Here is a 20999-nt window from a genome sequence, read left to right on the forward strand (position 1 = left end):
AAACAGGACTGTTCTGGAAAAGATTGCCTAAGAGGACATACATTCCCAAGAAGGAAAAAGCATTGCCCGGACACAAGCCTATGAAAGATAGGTTTACGCGTGTGCTGTGTTCAAATGCAAGTGGCGATTTGAAAATTAAACCCTTGCTAGTGTATCATTCTGAAAATCCAAGGGTTTTCAAACAGTATAAAGTGCAGAAAAATCAAATGTGTGTGATGTGGAGGGCTAATAATAAGGGTGACTAGGATTTTTTTTTTCGGAGTGGGTGAATGAGGTGGTGTGCCCTGCCATGGAAAAATATCTGCAGGAGAAACATTTGCCACTCAAGGCCCTGCTTCTCCTCGACAATGCTCCTGCTCATCCTCCAGGCTTGGAAGATGAATTGTTGCACAGATACAATAAATTTCTCACAGTAAAGTTCCTTCCTCCTAACACCACTCTTCTAATTCAGCCTATGGACCAGAAAATCATAGTGAATTTTAAGAAACTTTATGAAAGGGCACTTTTCCGGAAATGTTTTGAAGTGACTGAAGCCACAAACCTCACCCTCGAAGAGTTCTGGAAACACCATTTTAACATTTGTAGTTCTTTAAAACTCGTTGACAAAGCCTGGCAAGAAGTGACTCAAAGAACCCTGATCTCTGACTGGAGAAAATTGTGGCCTGAATGTGTGACAGAACTAGACTTTGAGGGGTTTGAGCCTGTAACTAATGCACCCATTGTTGAGGAAATTGTTACTCTGGGCCGGCAAACGGGCTTGGAATTAGATGGTGATGATGTGGAGGAGTTGGTGGAAGAAGACAACGAAGAACTGACCACCGAAGAACTCCAAGCCCTTCAAAAGGAACAGCAAGAAGACCCAGCTGAGGATGTTTCTCCAGTGGAGGAGGATGAGGCAGTAACGAATGTCCCTTCTGCAGACATTAAGAAGTGGTGTCAGAAAACTGAAACGAGTATACACTTTTCGGTGTTGCCACACACTCGCCTGCACCAAACGGCGCACGACGTCATTTCTGCAGCCCGCCCGCACGGAGTGCGATAGTGTTAACTGGCTCAGAGATTACACAGATCAATCTATACGAGAGGGTTTGCCCCCCAAGGGCTACAAATGCAATACCTGGGACAGTGTAAGTATTTCTAAGATTGAAACACCAATTCTTGTAATTTTAGGAAATTTATCAAATTACATTGGTAGGGAACATGGTGTGTAGATGCACTGATGTCAAACTCAAAAAACAGAAAGACAAAACCTTTCATATTAAGATTTTCTGAAAACCCTACTGTACTTCGAAATTACAGTGAATGCAGGATACATAGAATTTTTTGTACCATAATAACATAGGAGATACATGTAGCCCTCACCTGGCCAGCTGTGTCAAGAATATCTAGTAGAGCAGGTTCTCCATCAATAACTGCTTGTCGCTGGTAGGCATCCTCTAAAAATTAATAGATTGATTTAATAGAACACACATCTTTTTTTATTACTTAAATAAAAAATTGGCTAAATTAATATGTAGTTCATAGTACAGTACTGTATTTAGATAATACTTTTACCAATAATAATACAGTATATGTATAATCCAAAAATATAATAAGATACTGTATTAATAAAAGTATTATTATTCAAAAAGTACAATACTTTAAAAAATCACTTAAATCTAAATGTTCTAAGTGTAAAAATATATATACAATACTGTAATGCATGATAAGTCATACAAAATACATACCAATAGTGGGGTCATGATACTCCAGGAAATTATGACTCACAAACTGCAGAGTAAGAGCTGAAAAAATATTCAATATATTAGTATACAGTACAGGACAACTGTAGTGGTTCTTAATGATATACATAGCATAAAACAGTACACATCTTAACATGCCTCTAAAAATATATTGTAGTATTAAATTGATATAAAGCAAAAATTCAACTACAATAGCATATATTTTGTACTGTACAAAACTTGAAAATTATCATAGGGCATGATGATCTACATTTAGGAAATAGTTAACAACAGTACTGTATTGCAAAGTTCAACATATGGAACAGTTTACCAAATGATTTCAATTCAGAATAAAACTGTATTTATATTCAGAATAATACTGTTTATTTCCTTTACCTTGGGCACTAGGAGCCTCAAGACCCATCCTCTGACATGGAAGGCAGACCACTATCAGTGTCTATCAACCCATAATACTATGGTTTGGCATTAAAAAGGAAAGAATCCCAAGGCAGCTAACCACTACTCAAATGGAACTTGCCTATACTGTTGCTGCTAGGCATCCTTACTACATCCTTCCTATAAGCTAGGGAAGGAAATGTGCCCAGACACTTCACCCTGCCTGGGAATCAAACTCAGGGTCTACTCAATTATAAGCTCCCCATGGGACTGTATCCAAGTTATTCACAATCTTAAGGTTAGGTAATGGTTCATTATTCCGAAAATTCATCAATCACTCATGAGATAATACAGCGATTTCTGTTAATAAGGCATTATAATTTCCATTGTCGGCGACAGGAAACCTGTGCTTAGGGTTATCGAAATCCCTCTAGGCCAACTACTAACCTTCCACAGGATGCAACCCACAATTATTCATTAACTCCCAGGTTTTTACTAACAGCTGAACAGATGTATCAGGTGAAAAGAAACATGCCTAACAGTGTCTGTCCTGCCCGGGAATTGAAACCGAACCACAGGACATAGACCACTGTGTTACATGACCCAACAATGTGCCAATCATAAATTAAACATAAGAGACAATCGAAGACATATATAAATATGTCTTCAAATCTGTTGTAAATAATCATGTACTAATCTGGACAGTTGTCTCTAATACCTGTTGTTAATAGCATGCAAGAACATAATTTATTCACCAACATCACTACAATACTAACTGTATTTTATTTTAAGTATTTAAATAAATAAAATATTTTTTTATTCACCAACATCATTACAATACTAACTGTACTTTATGTTAAGTATTTATATAAGTATATATTATATAACTGTCATTCATACCAGTGTCTCGTATCACAAATAATGGAAGTAATTATTAAAAGAAGGCACTAAGCTGGCAAATAATGGAAGTTGAAACTCAACTCTTCCATGTACTCGACCAATTTCATGAATACAACAAGTCTTCCCCCACTAATCAGCATCCTAAGATTACTTTTTTTGTAATCTGGTTTATGTTACTTTGGAGATGATGGTTATCCCATGACAGTGGTTATCTCTCCCTTACCCAAAAACCCACCCCGAGACCCTACAATTCCCAGACTTACTGACTCCAGACCACAGACTTAATAGACTTCCTGACTCCAGACCATAGACTTATTAGACTTCCTGACCCCAAACTACAGATTTAAACTAGCTGACCCCAGGCAGCAGACTTATTAGTCGCATTAGTAACTGACCCCAGACTTACCAGACTTGCCGACCCCGCCCTCGCCCAGAACGACGATTCTGAAGACCTTGGTGCCGTTCCTGGTCTGATGGTGGGTAGTGGGCTGCGCCTGTCCCACTGTGAGTGCCATGCTTCACGCCCTCATGCCCAGTGCCAGACACCCAGTGTCATACACCCAGTGCCACTATCTCACTCTCAAGTCTGTCACTCGCAGGGCACCGAACACAGTCCAGCGACCAGTGTCCCGGTCGCCACCAGCGGTCGCTTCCCAGAACACCTCACAGGTGGACACAACCCTTAATTATTTTAAATTTTGCCCCGAAGAGCTAACTGATTAGTCAGCGACACTCATCCTGCAAGGGGAAGTTTATTATGCAGCCCACATCCATCATGTGAGCTGTAGTTTATATTACCTCCTCAACGGAAGTTGAATTACTGTGCACTCAATATTCCTTTTTTTTTTTTTTTTTTTTTTTTTTTTTTTTTTTTTTTTTTTTTTTTAGATATATACAAGAGTTGTTACATTCTTGTACAGCCACTAGTACGCGTAGCGTTTCGGGCAAGTCCTTAATCCTATGGTCCCTGGAATACGATCCCCTGCCGCGAAGAATCGTTTTTTCATCCAAGTACACATTTTACTGTTGCGTTAAACAGAGGCTACAGTTAAGGAATTGCGCCCAGTAAATCCTCCCCGGCCAGGATACGAACCCATGACATAGCGCTCGCGGAACGCCAGGCGAGTGTCTTACCACTACACCACGGAGACTGCTAACTACACCACGGAGACTGCTCACAAAAACACCACGGAGTTTCCTCACAAAAACAAATCAAATCTGACTAAAAATCGGGAGAGAACATGATATGTAAGACTGATTTATTAGCCTCCACTAGCAAAATCTGGGTACAACACCAGAATATCTTCCAATATTCCTGAGTGTAAATTTGTGCGCCCCTTGAGGGACTTGAAGTAGAGGGGGGGGGGGGTAGAAATAGCCTAAGCTACTCTATCCCTTTGAGATGTATTTCTTTCTTATCGCAATAAACATACTTGAACTGATCCTGAGTGTATGAAGTAATTACAGTATTGAATCTGGTAATTTCTCTCCTGATTCAATGTATACATACATATATATGGCCACTGCTTCGCAAAGCGGGGATGTTTCTGATGGGGGAGAAAGAAACATTTGCGCAGCGCGTCCCGCGGCGTTGCGCGGGCAGTCTGGGGCCGTATAAATACGGGGGCACAGAGGGGCTCTGCCCTCACTCCGCCTGCCCCCGCCGCTGCCCTCGCAAAGTCACCTCATTCTTTGGGGCACACGTGAGGAACACAAATGCAAAGAATGTGCCCCAAAGAATGAGGTGATTTGATAAAATGCTATGCCCAAGATTACCATCCGAGTGCCGGCGGGGAAGTGGTTCAAATAGCTTCGGCTATCACTTCCTTATGTCCGGTCGTGATGGTCAAGCGGATTAAGGCGTCCCTGTACATACCAGTTGCGTTGCTCCTGGCAGTATGGGTTCGAGTCACTTCTGGGGTGTGAGTTTTCAGATGTATATAGTCCTGGGGACCATTCAGGCTTGTTTGCATTTGTGTTCCTCACGTGTGCCCCAAAGAATGAGGTGATTTGATAAAATGCTATGCCCAAGATTACCATCCGAGTGCCGGCGGGGAAGTGGTTCAAATAGCTTCGGCTATCACTTCCTTATGTCCGGTCGTGATGGTCAAGCGGATTAAGGCGTCCCTGTACATACCAGTTGCGTTGCTCCTGGCAGTATGGGTTCGAGTCACTTCTGGGGTGTGAGTTTTCAGTTGTATATAGTCCTGGGGACCATTCAGGCTTGTTTGCATATATATATATATATATATATATATATATATATATATATATATATATATATATATATATATATATATATATATATATAATATATAACATCTATAATTCTTAATCCTATTTTACTGCTAAGTAAACAGCCGTGTAGCGAGTATGTTATGTCAACAATATACTTGGTCCAAGCTCTCATTAGATTAAGGAGATAAGTCTACTTAATCCATTAAATCTTTTCCCCCTAATTACAGGTAACATTCTTTCCATCCTATTGGAGGAAGCTGAGGTGTAGTCCAATAATATAAACAGCCAAGAAGCGATTAAGCAGGCACCGCTCCTGTGCCAGGTAAGCCCATTACGGGCTCACCATAAGTGCTACTCGGCCCGCTCTTGTGCCAGGTAAGCCCATTACGGGCTCACCATAAGTGCTACTTGCCCCGCTCCTGTGCCAGGTAAGCCCAGTACGGGCTCACCATAAGTGCTACTTGCCCCGCTCCTGTGCCAGGTAAGCCCAGTACAGGCTCACCATAAGTGCTACTTGCCCCGCTCCTGTGCCAGGTAAGCCCATTACGGGCTCACCATAAGTGCTACTTGCCCCGCTCCTGTGCCAAGTAAGTTACAGGCTCAAGTTCAAGTTCAAGTTCAAGTATGTTTATTGAGATAAGCAATAAATACATCTCAAAGGGATAGAGTAGCTTAGGCTATTTCTACCCCCCTCTACTTCAAGTCCCTCAAGGGGACTTGAAGGACATTCAGCACCGCTCCTGTGCCAGGTAAGTCCACTACGGGCTCACCATAGCCCGTGCTACTTGGAACTTGTTCCGAGTAGTTGAATCTATAACAACAACAACAACAACGATTAAGCACATTACGGGCTCACCATAGCCCGTGCTACATGGATATTTCGTTCCGAGTAGCTAAATCTAAAACAACAACAACGATTAAGCACATCCTGGTCAAAAAGGTGTCCAGAAGCTGGACATCCTCATAAAGACTGTCAAGCAGTATCCTCCCCCGCGATAACAGCTTGACGATTAAATGCAACCTCAGAATACTGAAATTACTGAACAAAAAATTATACCACTTACGGGCTATTCATGCCCGTGCCACCTCTTGGGTTGCTTAATCTTTATCAATCAATCAGATTAAGCACAAGTTTCAGCCCCGCTTCTGTGCCAGGTAAGTCCATCACGGGTTCACCATAGCCTGTGCTACTTGGAACTTTTAGTTCCTAGTAGCTGAATCTTAAACAACAACTATTAAGCATCAGTACATTTTTTTTTTAGATATATACAAGAGTTGTTACATTCCACTTGTTACAGCCACTAGTACGCGTAGCGTTTCGCGCAGGTCCCTGGAATACGATCCCCTGCCGCGAAGAATCGTTGTTACAACCAAGTACACATTTTACTGTTGCGTTAAACAGAGACTACAGTTAATTTCTACAGTGATTCAGATAACTTCAGTTCAGATGCTTCAGAGTTACCACACCTCTTCAATCTCAATAATGTAGCACTCGGTGTATGCAGCTCTTATCGACCCCAAGACGCTCCAGCTTCGACACAGAGCAGATAGCAGACTACGACCACATCGAGTTTAGACACTCACCACCCCATCGAGTTTAGACACCCAGATTCCCCATCGAGCCGCCACGCTCGCCCGCATCCAGGTCCGCGGCTCCGACCTCACTCAGCTCTGTTCTGCTCCAAGCTCCGTCTCAACGTCTACGACACTGCTGTATCCAAGACTACTAAGTAAATATGAAAATCCACTAAACACTGTATCTAATCTACCCAACAACGTAACATAATCGTACGTTATGTTACATACGCATTAGGTGACAGGAAATATGCCCAACCATTTGTCCCTCTCGGGATTCGAACCCGGGATTCCTGATTACAAAGCGAGAAAATCCCAACTGGAAAAGGTTAGCAGTTAGGCGCAATTGGTGAGGGGGGGGGGGGAGGTATGTCTCGACACAAGCTTAAAGTACTGTATGTACTATACACAGGTTTTGTCCCGACAACGGTCGCCGGCAACAATGTGCTCCAAAGGCGTTCGTGGCTTCTCGCTGATTCATGCGCTGGATTGATGCATGTAAACTCTACTATATTTCATAGACGCTAGGATCGTACCCGATACCTTCGTAAACTGTGATTACATATACAGTTCAAGCTCCTGTGAACACTATTTAGAAGTATGTAATATAATTTATGGACTTATAGAGAATCATACTCCCTAGTAACGCTAATAAACATTGTAGCTTATGATGGCCGTCTGGGCTATAAATAGATGACGTATTATTTACTAAGATATTGATATTTATTTATTTATTTGAAATTCCTGCGTATACATGATAGAACTGATGAGTTAGCCAAGAAATCTGCCTTCAAGGAAGGAGCTGACTACACTTTTGGATTGACTACAAGCAGCCTGAGAACGCTGATATAACAACACGGCTGAGGGGACAGCGCTCGGGAGTCGTGGTCCTAAGGGCCCGGGTTCGATTCCCGGTCAAGGCGGATATAAATGGGCAGTTTCTTTCACCCTAATGCCGCAGTAAATAGGTAGCTGGGAGTTAAACAGCTGCTACGGGATAATACAATGATCACAAAAACACTTATCTAGGTATGCAGAATAACCACATGTGAAAAATAGAGAATGCTTAACGCGTTTTCGGCTAATTCGCCTTCATCAGAGCAAAGTAGAATGACGTCATGCTCTGATGAAGGCGAATTAACCGAAAACGCGTTAAGCATTCTCTGTTTTTCACATGTAGTTATTCTGCACACACACACACACACACACACACACACACACACACACATAATTACCTTACATATATAAAATGTAAGGTAATGAAACTAGGAGGAGGAACTAGGAGGCCAGTCACTGGATACCGAATGTGAGATGAAGTTCACGAAACGGACAGAGAGAAAGATCTGGGAGTTGATATCACTCCAAACTTGTCTCCCGAAGCCCACATCAAAAGAATAACATCAGCGGCCTATGCGAGGCTGGCTAACATCAGAACTGCTTTCAGAAACCTGTGTAAGGAATCCTTCAGAACCTTGTATACCACATATGTAAGGCCAATCCTGGAGTACGCAGCCCCAGCATTGAGCCCGTATCTAGTCAAGCGCAAGACGAAGCTGGAAAAAGGTCAGAGGTATGCCACTAGGCTAGTCCCAGAACTAAGAGGCATGAGTTATGAAAACAAACTACGTGAACTGCACCTCACGTTGCTGGAAGGCAGAAGAGCTAGGGAAGACATGATCACCACATACAAAATTCTCAGGGGAATTGACAGGATAGACAAGGATGGATTATTTAATACGGGTGGTACACGCACAAGGGGACACAGGTTATGGAATGACAAGGACAAAGCAGCAGTGAATGAAGTACTAAAGGCACTAGACATGGAAGGGGCTGAGCATAGCATTGAGAAGGTTTTCAGGCTAGGCCGGTACAACAAAGACCGAGACCGAATGATAAAGATAGTGTTTGCAAACGAGAACACAAAAGAGAAGATCCTATCAAGGAAGAGCTCCCTGAAAAACGTGGGAAAATTAAAAAATGTATTCCTCCAGAGAGACATGACAAAGGAGGAGAGAGCCATGGCGGCAGAAGCAAGGAAGAGGCGCAGGGCGAGAGGGGAAAACCAGGAAGTCACAGCTCCCAGCACAACACCCCCAGAGGCGAGGGGGGAACCCACAACCAGCTACCCAGTAACACCAGAAGGGAGGACAACCCCGCCTCCCTCCTCTGCATAGAAAACCCCCCTACCCCTCCCTGCCCCCACTCAAATGTTCAGCCAAATCTCCCTCCCCCCACACCCAATCCCCACCCTTCTACCCCTCCCCTCCTCCCGAGTCCTCCCTCCCCCCCTTTCCTTCCCGTCCTCCCTCCCCTTTCACCCCATACCCTCCCTGTCCCTCCCCCTTCACTGGATCCCCCGCCCCTCATCCCAGTATCCTCTGAGACCCTGTTATCCACCTCACAGGTCCTCACAACCATGGAACAGCCTCCCCCACCAGCAGAACACTCACCAAGGAGGCGATTTGAGAAGGGACAGAAGAAAGTGAGCCTCAAAGCGATGTACACTAACATAGATGGAATTACAAATAAAGCAAATGAGCTTGGAGAACTGGTACTAGAGGAAAACCCAGACATAATAGCCCTCACAGAAACAAAGATCACGAAAACGATAACAAATGCAGTGTTCCCACAGGACTATTATGTTATGAGGAAAGAGAGGGAAGGAAGAGGTGGGGGTGGTGTAGCTCTGCTGGTAAGAAAAGGCTGGGATTTTGAGGAGATGGATATTCAGGGCTGTGAAGGTTTCAGTGACTACATAGCAGGTACTGTAACAAATGGAGGGAAAAAAATTATAGTCGCAGTCATATATAATCCACCACCAAATGACAGAAGACCTAGACAGGAATATGATAGAAACAACATGGCCACCATTAACATAATAGAAAGAGCAGCTTCTGTTGCTAGCAGGAATGGATATGGACTACTAATTATGGGAGACTTCAACCATGGGAAGATAGATTGGAAGAAGAGACCCGCATGGAGGACCAGAAACATGGAGAGCTAAGCAATCAGTGCAATCTTTTCTACAAACAACTCTTAGCCTTTATAACACCCACTGTCCTAGGCTTACAAAACAAGTCACAAGCAAAAGGCTTAACAATCCTTGGCTTACAAAGGGAATACTGAAATCCATTAACAAAAAACACGACCTTGAGAAGAAGTATAGGTTAGGAATTGTCTCCAAAGAATTCTCAAAGAATTACTCATTATTGCTAACTAAGATAATTAGACGAGCCAAAACTAATTACTACGAAGATAAATTTACTCAAATAAAGAGCAACATTAAACAAACTTGGAGCACAATTTCACAAATATTGGGATCAAAGAAATCTTTAAATAACAAACCGACTCTCCTGTCTAATAACGATGGTCAGCTTTCAGCCTCTGATTCTGCTATTGAGTTCAATAGGTTCTTCTCTTCCATTGGTTCATCCCTTGCAAATGATATTCCATCTTCCAGTACTGACATTAAGGACTATCTTACAGGTAACTATCCACAGTCTCTGTACCTAAAGCCTATTAACTCCACTGACGTCAATGAGATAATCCTTTCCCTTAAAACCAAGTCTGGTGCCCTTGAGGAGATACCAACTTTAATTTACAAAAAAGCCTCCAGATCTTTAGCCCCTGCTATTGCTTTGCTTTTCAACAAGTCACTTGAACTCCAAACCTTTCCAGATATTCTAAAAAAAGCGAGAGTAACGCCTGTCCACAAATGTGGTGACCCCTCAGATGTTAACAACTACAGACCTATATCAATCCTGCCAAACTTGTCAAAATTTTTTGAAAAACTTATATACAAGCAGCTTTACTCATATCTAGCCAAACTCAATATACTTAGCCCTTGCCAATATGGCTTCAGACCCAAAAAAAGCACTAACGATGCACTTATTAGTATGCTTAACTCGATTCATACAGCCCTTGATAAAAAGGAGCTCCCTGTTGGGTTATTTGTGGACCTGCGGAAAGCTTTTGATACTGTCAACCACCATAACCTTCTTCTTAAATTACATCATTATGGAGTCAGAGGACACTCCCTACAATACCTCGAGTCCTACCTTACTGACAGGCTCCAATATGTTTCTGTGAATAATACAATTTCTCCCACCCTACCCATCAACATTGGTGTTCCTCAGGGCAGCATACTTGGCCCTCTCCTCTTTCTCATCTACATTAATGACCTTCCAAATGCCTCCCAACACCTCAAACCAATTCTATTTGCTGACGACACAACCTTCATTTACTCCAGTCCTGACCCTCTTGCTCTAAATGCCACAGTAAATACTGAGCTAAATAAAGTCCATCTTTGGCTAACTGCCAACAAACTCACCCTTAACATTGACAAAACCTTCTATATTCTGTTTGGCAATAAATCCTCTAGTCTTATAAATCTCAAAATAAACAATACCCAAATTTGTAACAAATTAGATGGCAAATTCCTTGGCATTCTCATTGACCACAAGCTGAATTTCCAGGGACACATTCTAAATATATCAAAAAAAGTTTCAAAAACTGTGGGCATTCTTTCTAAGATCAGATATTATGTACCACGCCCTGCTCTGGTGACTCTCTATTACTCCCTTATCTATCCTTATCTCAACTATGGTATCTGTGCTTGGGGTTCTACTACCCAAAATCACTTACGTCCTCTAATTACCCAACACAAAGCCGCTATTAGAACAATATCCAACTCTGGCCCCAGACATCACTCGGTACCCCTACTCAAATCTCTTAATATGTTAGATATTAAGTCACTGCACATTCTCTCATGTGTATTATACATATATAAAACGCTAAACTATAATGCCAATCCTGATCTTAAAAGCTTCATAGAAGGTTGTAACAGAACCCATGAGCACCACACCAGAAATAAATACAGTTTTGATATTCCTAGAGTACGTCTTAATCAAACTAGAAATGCTCTGCAAATCAAGGGGCCCAGAATGTGGAATGACCTTCCCAACCATGTTAAAGACTGTACCTCTCTCAACCAGTTTAAGATAAAAACTAAACACTACCTAATAAATTCCCTGTAATCTACCTCACTCCTCTATTGTCAACCCATGTCTGTTATTTTCTTTTTTTTTTCTTTTTTTTTAATCAACACTGTTTGTCAACCTATTGTATTTGTGCTGCTTTTTCAGTCATGTTCCCCCTTTTTTTTATCTTTATTTGTATTTGTTCTCAACATCTTTTATTCTTTATGCTCAATTAGTATTAAGTTCTAGATATTAATGTTTTTCTTGCCCGAAACGCATTGCGTAATAGTGGCTTTAGGCATTGTATGTACTAGCTCTATCTATATATCAATCCATTAATTTAACATCACTTGTATGTATATACCTTACCTGAATAAACATCTGAATCTGAATCTGAATCTGAATCTGAAAGCTGCTGGACGTGGCAACAAGAAACTTTCTAAGCCAGCACACCAAAGAACCAACAAGAATGAGAGGAGAAGATGAACCAGCAATGCTTGATTTGATATTTACCCTAAATGAATGGGATATAAGGGAAGTTAAGATGGAAGCGCCCTTGGGAATGAGTGACCACAGTGTATTGAACTTTGAGTACTTGGTAGAGCTAGGACTTATCTCCCCCAAAAAAGAACTAGGAATCAAAAGGCTGGCATACCGAAAGGGGAATTATGAACAGATGAGAAGTTTCCTAAGTGAAATACCTTGGGACACAAACCTCAGAGACAAGTCTGTACAGGGTATGATGGACTATGTTACCCAAAAGTGTCAGGAGGCAGTAAACAGGTTCATCCCGGCCCAAAGGGAAAAATCCGAGAAGCAACAGAAGAATTCATGGTATAATAGGGCATGTATCGAAGCGAAGAAACTGAACAAAAAGGCGTGGAGGAACTTCCGGAATAACAGAACACCAGAAAGCAGAGAGAGATACCAGAGAACCAGGAATGAGTACGTCAGGGTGAGAAGAGAAGCAGAGAAAAATTTTGAAAATGATATAGCAAACAAAGCCAAGACTGAACCAAAGCTACTCCACAGTCACATCAGAAGGAAAACAACAGTGAAAGAACAGGTATTGAAACTTAGAACAGGCGAGGACAGGTATACAGAGAATGACAGAGAGGTGTGTGAGGAACTCAACAAGAGGTTCCAGGAGGTCTTCACAATAGAACAGGGTGAGGTCACTGTGCTAGGAGAAAGGGAGGTAAACCAGGCGGCCTTGGAGGAGTTCGAAATTACGAGAGAGGAGGTCAAGAGACACCTGCTGGATCTGGATGTTAGAAAGGCTGTTGGTCCAGATGGGATCTCACCATGGGTACTGAAAGAGTGTGCAGAGGCACTTTGCTTGCCACTCTCCATAGTGTATAGTAAGTCACTAGAGACGGGAGACCTACCAGAAATATGGAAGACGGCGAATGTGGTCCCAATATACAAAAAGGGCGACAGACAAGAGGCACTGAACTACAGGCCAGTGTCCTTGACTTGTATACCATGCAAGGTGATGGAGAAGATCGTGAGAAAAAACCTGGTAACACATCTGGAGAGAAGGGACTTCGTGACAAATCGCCAACATGGATTCAGGGAGGGTAAATCTTGCCTTACAGGCTTGATAGAATTCTACGATCAGGTGACACAGATTAAGCAAGAAAGAGAGGGCTGGGCGGACTGCATTTTCTTGGATTGTCGGAAAGCCTTTGACACAGTACCGCATAAGAGGCTGGTACATAAGCTGGAGAGACAGGCAGGTGTAGCTGGTAAGGTGCTCCAGTGGATAAGGGAGTATCTAAGCAATAGGAAGCAGAGAGTTACGGTGAGGGGTGAGACCTCCGATTGGCGTGAAGTCACCAGTGGAGTCCCACAGGGCTCTGTACTCGGTCCTATCTTGTTTCTGATATATGTAAATGATCTCCCGGAGGGTATCGATTCATTTCTCTCAATGTTTGCGGACGATGCTAAAATTATGAGAAGGATTAAAACAGAAGAGGACTGTTTGAGGCTTCAAGAAGACCTAGACAAGCTGAAGGAATGGTCGAACAAATGGTTGTTAGAGTTTAACCCAACCAAATGTAATGTAATGAAGATAGGTGTAGGGAGCAGGAGGCCAGATACAAGGTATCATCTGGGAGAGGAAATTCTTCAGGAGTCAGAGAAGGAAAAAGACTTGGGGGTTGATATCACGCCAGACCTGTCTCCTGCAGCACATATCAAGCGGATAACATCAGCGGCATATGCCAGGCTGGCCAACATACGAACGGCATTCAGAAACTTGTGTAAAGAATCATTCAGAACTTTGTATACCACATATGTCAGCTAGGCCAATCCTGGAGTATGCAGCCCCAGCATGGAGTTCATATCTAGTCAAGGATAAGACTAAACTGGAAAAGGTTCAAAGGTTTGCCTCCAGACTAGTACCCGAGCTGAGAGGTATGAGCTACGAGGAGAGATTACGGGAATTAAACCTCACTTCGCTGGAAGACAGAAGAGTTAGGGGGGACATGATCACCACATTCAAGATTCTGAAGGGGATTGATAGGGTAGATAAAGACAGTCTATTTAACACAAGGGGAACACGCACAAGGGGACACAGGTGGAAACTGAGTGCCCAAATGAGCCACAGAGATATTAGAAAGAACTTTTTTAGTGTCAGAGTGGTTGACAAATGGAATGCATTAGGGGGTGATGTGGTGGAGGCTGGCTCCATACACAGTTTCAAGTGTAGATATGACAGAGCCCGATAGGCTCAGGAATCTGTACACCTGTTGATTGACGGTTGAGAGGCGGGACCAAAGAGCCAGAGCTCAACCCCCGCAAACACAACTAGGTGAGTACAACTAGGTGAGTACAGGTGGAAGCTGAGTACCCAAATGAGCCACAGACACATTAGAAAGAACTTTTTCAGTGTCAGAGTAAATAATACTCAGTAGTTAACTAGGAAGTGATGTGGTGGAGGCTGACTCCATACACAGTTTCAAATGTAGATATGACAGAGCTCAGTAGGCTCAGGAATCTGTACATCAGTTGATTGACGGTTAAGAGGCGGGATCAAAGAGCCAAAGCTCAACCCCCGCAACCACAACTAGGTGAAAACACACACACACACACACACACACACACACACACACACACACACACACACACACACACACACACACACACACACACACACACACACACACACACACACACACACACACACACACAACACACAAGAGTACCACAAAGAGTTCTTACATTATTGTACAGCCACTAGCACGCAAAGCGTTTCGGGTAAGTCCTTAATCCTAATATTCCCCCGGAATACGATACGACCCGCTAAATCGTTTAACAATCAGGTACCTATTTTACTGTTGAGTAAAGAGGGTACAGTTAAGGATTGACGCCCAGTAAATCCTCATCAGTCACAATACGAACCCAGAACAAAGCCCTAGCGAAACGCCTGGAGTGTGTCTCACCATTCCTCAGATTCGGTCCTCACTACGTGGAGAGTCATGGGGAAGGCTAAGAGAAAGAGGCAATGGAGGCAGCTTTCAGACGAGGGACGGTGGACCGATGTGCAGCAGGCACCGAAGAAAACTGCTATCGAGGCTCCACCACTTGCTTCTACCAGCAAGACAGCAGACGTAATAGACCTAGAGAGGACAGCATCAGTCCCACACCAGCTAGTGTCAGACAATGCTTCTCTCCACAACCCAGCCACAGGACAACAGTATGAGACAGGAGAGGACACCACCAGTCTCACACCAGACATCGCCAGACTCTGCACATCTTCCAGAATTCAAGATAATGCAGACAGACCACTTTCCTACAGCATATGGAGTAGTAACGGCAATGGAAAAAGAACAACCAGAGCTCAAACTTTCCATTAGAGTCAACCTGAAAGGAGAAATAATAATGACACCACAAAACCAACAGACTGCAAATTACTTAGAAAAAGTAAGAGTCCTGCAAGGGAAACCTGTATGCTTGGAAAAGTTGGACCCTGCAGAAAGATGCATACGAGTCGTGCTTTTGGGATACCCAATCGACTTTCCCCTGAATCCAGTACTAGAACACAGGCAAATCCTGAATGTGGAACGTTGCCGCACAAAAGTAGACAAAGCAGCGACACGTCAGGTTCTGGTGACCGTCATGGGACATGTGCCTGAAACATTCAGTCTTGGAAATTGGGGAACATACCGACAGAGACCATACGTCCCTGAACCCCTGCGCTGCTTCATGTGTCAGAAATATGGCCACCATCAATCACGCTGCACCGGACAGGAGATGCGGAGTGTGCAGCCTGAGACATCCAACCAAAGACTGTATAGCCAAGCACAAGGGAAACCAAGCCACAACATCCAAATGTCCAAATTGTGGAGGCAAACATCATGCCTGGAGCACAACCTGCTCTGTGTTACGTACTCCTAGCAGAATACGTATATAAATTTAAAATAACATTTTTTGCTCCATTATATCATTACCTGTATATGTACACACATTGTGTTTTGGTAAATTATCGTGTGGTGTGGCAGCGCCAGTGGAGACAGGAGCGCGGTTGCGTTGCACACGTCTAGTACCTGTGAGATACGGGAAAGCTGGACCTGTTCAGTTTGGAAGTTCCAGATGTCACTTTTATTTAGTTAGGTAATTGTTTATTTTCTGTAATTAAACAGGTGGCATTATACTTATATATTTTGTAAGTAACTATTATCTGTAATTTGCATTCTTGTGTGTTTTGAGAACAAGTGGTTGTTCAATTAGTTTTAAATATTAAAAAGTCCTTAGTTTCCATCCCTCATCCTGGGATGAGGCAGACGGGAGGTGAGAATGTGGGTGGCGACAGAGCGTGAGTTCAGTAGCTGAACAGGACTCGAAGGAGTAACATGTGGGAGATAAGTCTGTACATTCATGTTGTGCCATATTTTATTTTGTTATATTAAGTGATATGACAATACTTTCGTTTGTTGTATAAGTTACTTGACCATCTGTGTTTTTATATTATACTGTCTTGAATATATATCTATATAATATTTTGTATCTATTCTTCAATCCTAAAGGAAGATTTTTATTTATGTGCTCATTACTTATTAAGGGGTTATACTGGTGATCCGCTCTTGAGAACAGCAGTTTTCTCGTATCCCTAGACGTAATTAAAGCTTGGCTGCTGTAGGGTCACGAGCCGTAACGAACGATAGGTAACACTCTGCACGGAAAGAAAAGGTGCAGACAGCTCAGGCCAGGATAAACACACAGACCAGCACTACATACACAAACACCAACGTCTGAAACACTCGTGCACAGCCACAACACACACTCTCACAGAGAAAAATTTCCCGAATCTATTTATTCCAAATAAGAAAATACACAAAAGTGCTGCTGAAATACAAAAAATGTAAAAGAGCAAAAATCAATTACTTTCGGAATCAACACAACAAATGTACAGTTTTACCGAGGTCCAGCTGAAAAACATAGTGAAGATCATGGCAGAAACCATTATAAATTGCCTACAGATGACGCAGAACGCCTCACAGCAACAGAGTCAAGAAATCACTTGTGTGATAATGGACAAGATCATGCAGCAGACCACAGTTACACAAGAAATAGACAGTCCGAGACAAGACGGAGCACAAGAGGACAAACAACGCAACATGGACATACAGACTACCAACAACAGTCGGGTAGTCAAGACACCATAACATCAACATTTACAAAAGCAACTGCAAGAAGCAGTGACCTCCCAAGATCAACAGAATCTTACAACACAAGAGACAGACAACAACAGCCAATGCAGTCTGATAAGCAACAACACCAACAAAGACGTGCTGAACAGCAGAGATGCACAGGTTACAACAACACAAGAAACAGCCACGAGCAATCAATGCAGTCCGACATGCAGCAATACCAACAGCAAAGCGATGGATCACAGTTATGTACAGATTCCAACAATGCCGGGGATGACCACGAGCAATCAGTGCAGTCCGATTTGCAGCGACACGACTTGCGAGGTGGAGAATATAGAGGTCGATTCTGAAGAATCGACCAGGCAACACCAACCGAAACCGACTCACCATAGCCAATACTAATTGCCCCGCTCCTGTGCCAGGTAAGTTATGGGCTCACCATAGCCTGTGCTACTTGGAACGTGTTTCGAGTAGCTGAATCTTTAACAACAGAGTAATCACGAGATCTCCGAAGTTTCAGCTCCGCTCCTGTGCCAGGTAAGTCCACTACGGGCTCACTATAGCCCGTTCTACTTGCCCCGCTCCTGTGCCAGGTAAGTTACAGGCTCACCATAGCCCATGCTACTTGGAACTTGTTCCGAGTAGCTGAATCTATAACAACAGCAACGAGTAATCATTCCACAGGGAAATAGCAGTTAGGTTATTTAGACTACGTCTAGGTTACAGATGCAACTGGGAGATTGGTGAACCCCGACAAAGAGAGTGCATCTTCTGCCAAACTGTCACAGAAAAGCCATTACTTCACTATCTTCTGGAATGTGAAGCAACCAACGACCTTAGAAGAGCGTTAAGAGTCCCTGATTCTTGCAGTGGCCACCCTGAAGCCATCAACACAGCCACTCTCCTGGCCAAAAAAGGTGTCCAGCAGCTGGACACCCTCATAAAGACTGTCAAGCAGTATCCTCCCCCGCGATAGCAGCTTGACGATTAAATGCGACCTCAGAACACTGAAAAGAATTACTGAACAAAAAATTGTACCACTTACGGGCTATTCATGCCCATGCCACCTCTTGGGTTGCTTAATCCTTATCAATCAATCAATCGAGTAATCATTCAAGTTACAGCCCCGCTCCTGTGCCAGGTAAGTCCACTACGGGCTCACCATAGCCCCTGCTACTTGGAACTTTTTGTTCCAAGTAGCGAATCTTAAACAATAGAGTAATCACTTACGGGCTATTCATGCCCGTGCCACCTCTTGGGTGGCTTAATCTTTACCAATCAATCAATCGAGTAATCACACACAAAGTTACAGCCCCGCTCCTGTGCCAGGTAAGTCCATAACGGGCTCACCATAGCCCGTGCTACTTGGAACTCTTTGTTCCGAGAAGCTGAATCTAAAACAAGAACAACGAGTAATCACGTATGACTCGCAGAGGCTCAAAGCAGGCATAGAACAACAAATGGACACCATCTCAAGACCTACAACCATTCACATCTTCACAGATGGATCAGTTGATCAAAAGAGGTTCTGCTGGGGCAGCAGTTTACACTAACAACCATGAAGCTTACTGGAGCATAAGTAAGCGTAAGTAAAGTGTTAATAGTGGGTGCTCAACATTGCAAACAGACGTTTATGCCCTGAAGGAGGCCATAAATAATACAACTAAGAATAATTTACATGATGTCATCATTCATGCCGATTCTAAATCTGCTCCAGACATTGTTATCCACCCAGCACAGAGATAATATACAATTTATCACTAAAATCTTACATATAGGAAAAGCACACAATCTAGGACTGTCAATCACCCTAAATTGGATATCAAGTCACATTGGCATAGATGGTAATGAAAAGGCAGACTCACTAGCAAAAACTGCCACAGCTCTACCTGTTGTACAGATTAAAATACCCCAAGTTTTATTCTCAGATTAAGGAGCAAATCAAGAAGAAAATACTCCCAACTGTGAATAGTCGCCACAGAGCCAAAGTAGCAGAAGGAAAATCCATTGCGATGTAGTACGAACAAGCCACTGGGTACTATTCTTTCAAGCCTGGCAAAACGATATCTAGACATTGCAGTAGCCATACACAGACTCAGGCTTGGTTACAAGTGCTGCTGGAAGGTAATAAATCTAATAGTTAAAGAGTGTCATATCTGTGGAACAGAAGCAGAGGCGCCACCATTGCACTACATGAATTTTTTTCAACTTACTGGAATGTGAAGCTACTGAAGCCCTGCGGATCAAACTCAACATTAATCCAACGACAACAGCTGCATTAGATGCAAACTCCACAGCGACTACAATGATAAGAAAAACAGTTGAAGAATGGGACTCACTATGTGAACATTCTGCATCTACATCCGCCACCAAGATAATGTTATTAAAACAAGACTAAAACCAGTCTGCTAAAACAGAAGCAAAAAAGAAACAAGGGGAAAAGGAGGAAACTCCACCTCCATGTAGCCCGTGCTACATGGACATTTCGTTCCGAGTAGCTAAATCTAAAACAACAACAAACAACGAGTAATCATTTTATAGGCTATTCATGCCTGTGCCACCATGAGGGTGGCTTAATCTTTATCAATCAATTATCGAGTAATCATTATTCTTAATCATTTAGAGTATATAAAAACACCATCACCAAAAAACTCTCACACCTCAACCAAGCCTATCTACACCAGAGAGTAGCAGAAATTTCACCCTCTGCAATATGGTATCTTCAGGCAACCTAGTTAGAAAAGGTTAAATATCCCAAAAGGAATCCACAGGGAAATAGCAGTTTGGACGTCCAAGTTACAGATGCAACTAGAAGTTTGGTGAACCCAGACAGAGGGAATACATCTGCCAAACTATCACAGAAAAGCCACTACTTGACTATTTCCTGGAATGTGAAGCAACCAACGACCTTAGAAGAGCTTTAAGAGTCCCAGTAACCACCCTGAAGCCATCAACACTGCCACTCTTCTAGTCAAAAAAGGTATCCAGCAGCTGGACACCCTCATAAATACTGTCAAGCAGTATCCTACCCCACGATAGCACCCCTGACGATTTAAATGTGACCTCGTCACACATTTACATTTACTAAAAAGATATCTACCACTTATGGGCTATTCACGCCCGTGCCACCTCTTGGGTGCCTTAATCTTCATCAATCGAGTTACTTACTGCACACCTTCAACCTTAAGAATGTGGCACTCGACGTGTCTATTTCAACCGACCCCCAAGTTGCTTCAGCTTCGACACAGCAGACAGCCAGATTCCGGCCACATCGATCGAGTTTCCAAGCTCTCGTTACGCGTCGAGCTTCCACGCTCTCGTCCAGCATCGAGCTTCCACGCTCTCGTCCTGCATCGAGCCGCCACGCTCTCGTCCTGCATCGAGCCGCCACGCTCTCGTCCTGCATCGAGCCGCCACGCTCTCGTCCTGCATCGAGCTACCACGCTCTCGTCCCGCATCGAGCCGCCACGGTCTCGTCCTGCATCGAGCCGTCACGCTCTCGTCCAGCATCGAGCTACCACGCACTCGTCCTGCAT

General features: G+C 43.2%; 1 protein-coding gene across 1 annotated transcript in view; it reads right to left on the reverse strand.

The window, feature by feature from the left end:
- The window catches only part of Ric (Ras-related protein interacting with calmodulin), a 42763-nt gene extending 39074 nt beyond the window's left edge, over positions 1 to 3689 (reverse strand). The window contains exons 1-3 of the mRNA XM_045741899.2: positions 3424 to 3689; positions 1728 to 1784; positions 1363 to 1436 (exon numbers count right to left, since the gene is read on the reverse strand). Of these exons, the coding sequence (XP_045597855.1) occupies positions 1363 to 1436; positions 1728 to 1784; positions 3424 to 3532 (240 nt within the window). The 5' untranslated portion in view covers positions 3533 to 3689. The remainder of the gene's footprint in view (positions 1 to 1362; positions 1437 to 1727; positions 1785 to 3423) is intronic.
- Positions 3690 to 20999: the final 17310 nt, after the last annotated feature.

Source organism: Procambarus clarkii, chromosome 40 (genome assembly GCF_040958095.1).
Source record: "Procambarus clarkii isolate CNS0578487 chromosome 40, FALCON_Pclarkii_2.0, whole genome shotgun sequence".
NCBI classification, from domain to species: Eukaryota; Metazoa; Arthropoda; class Malacostraca; order Decapoda; family Cambaridae; genus Procambarus; species Procambarus clarkii.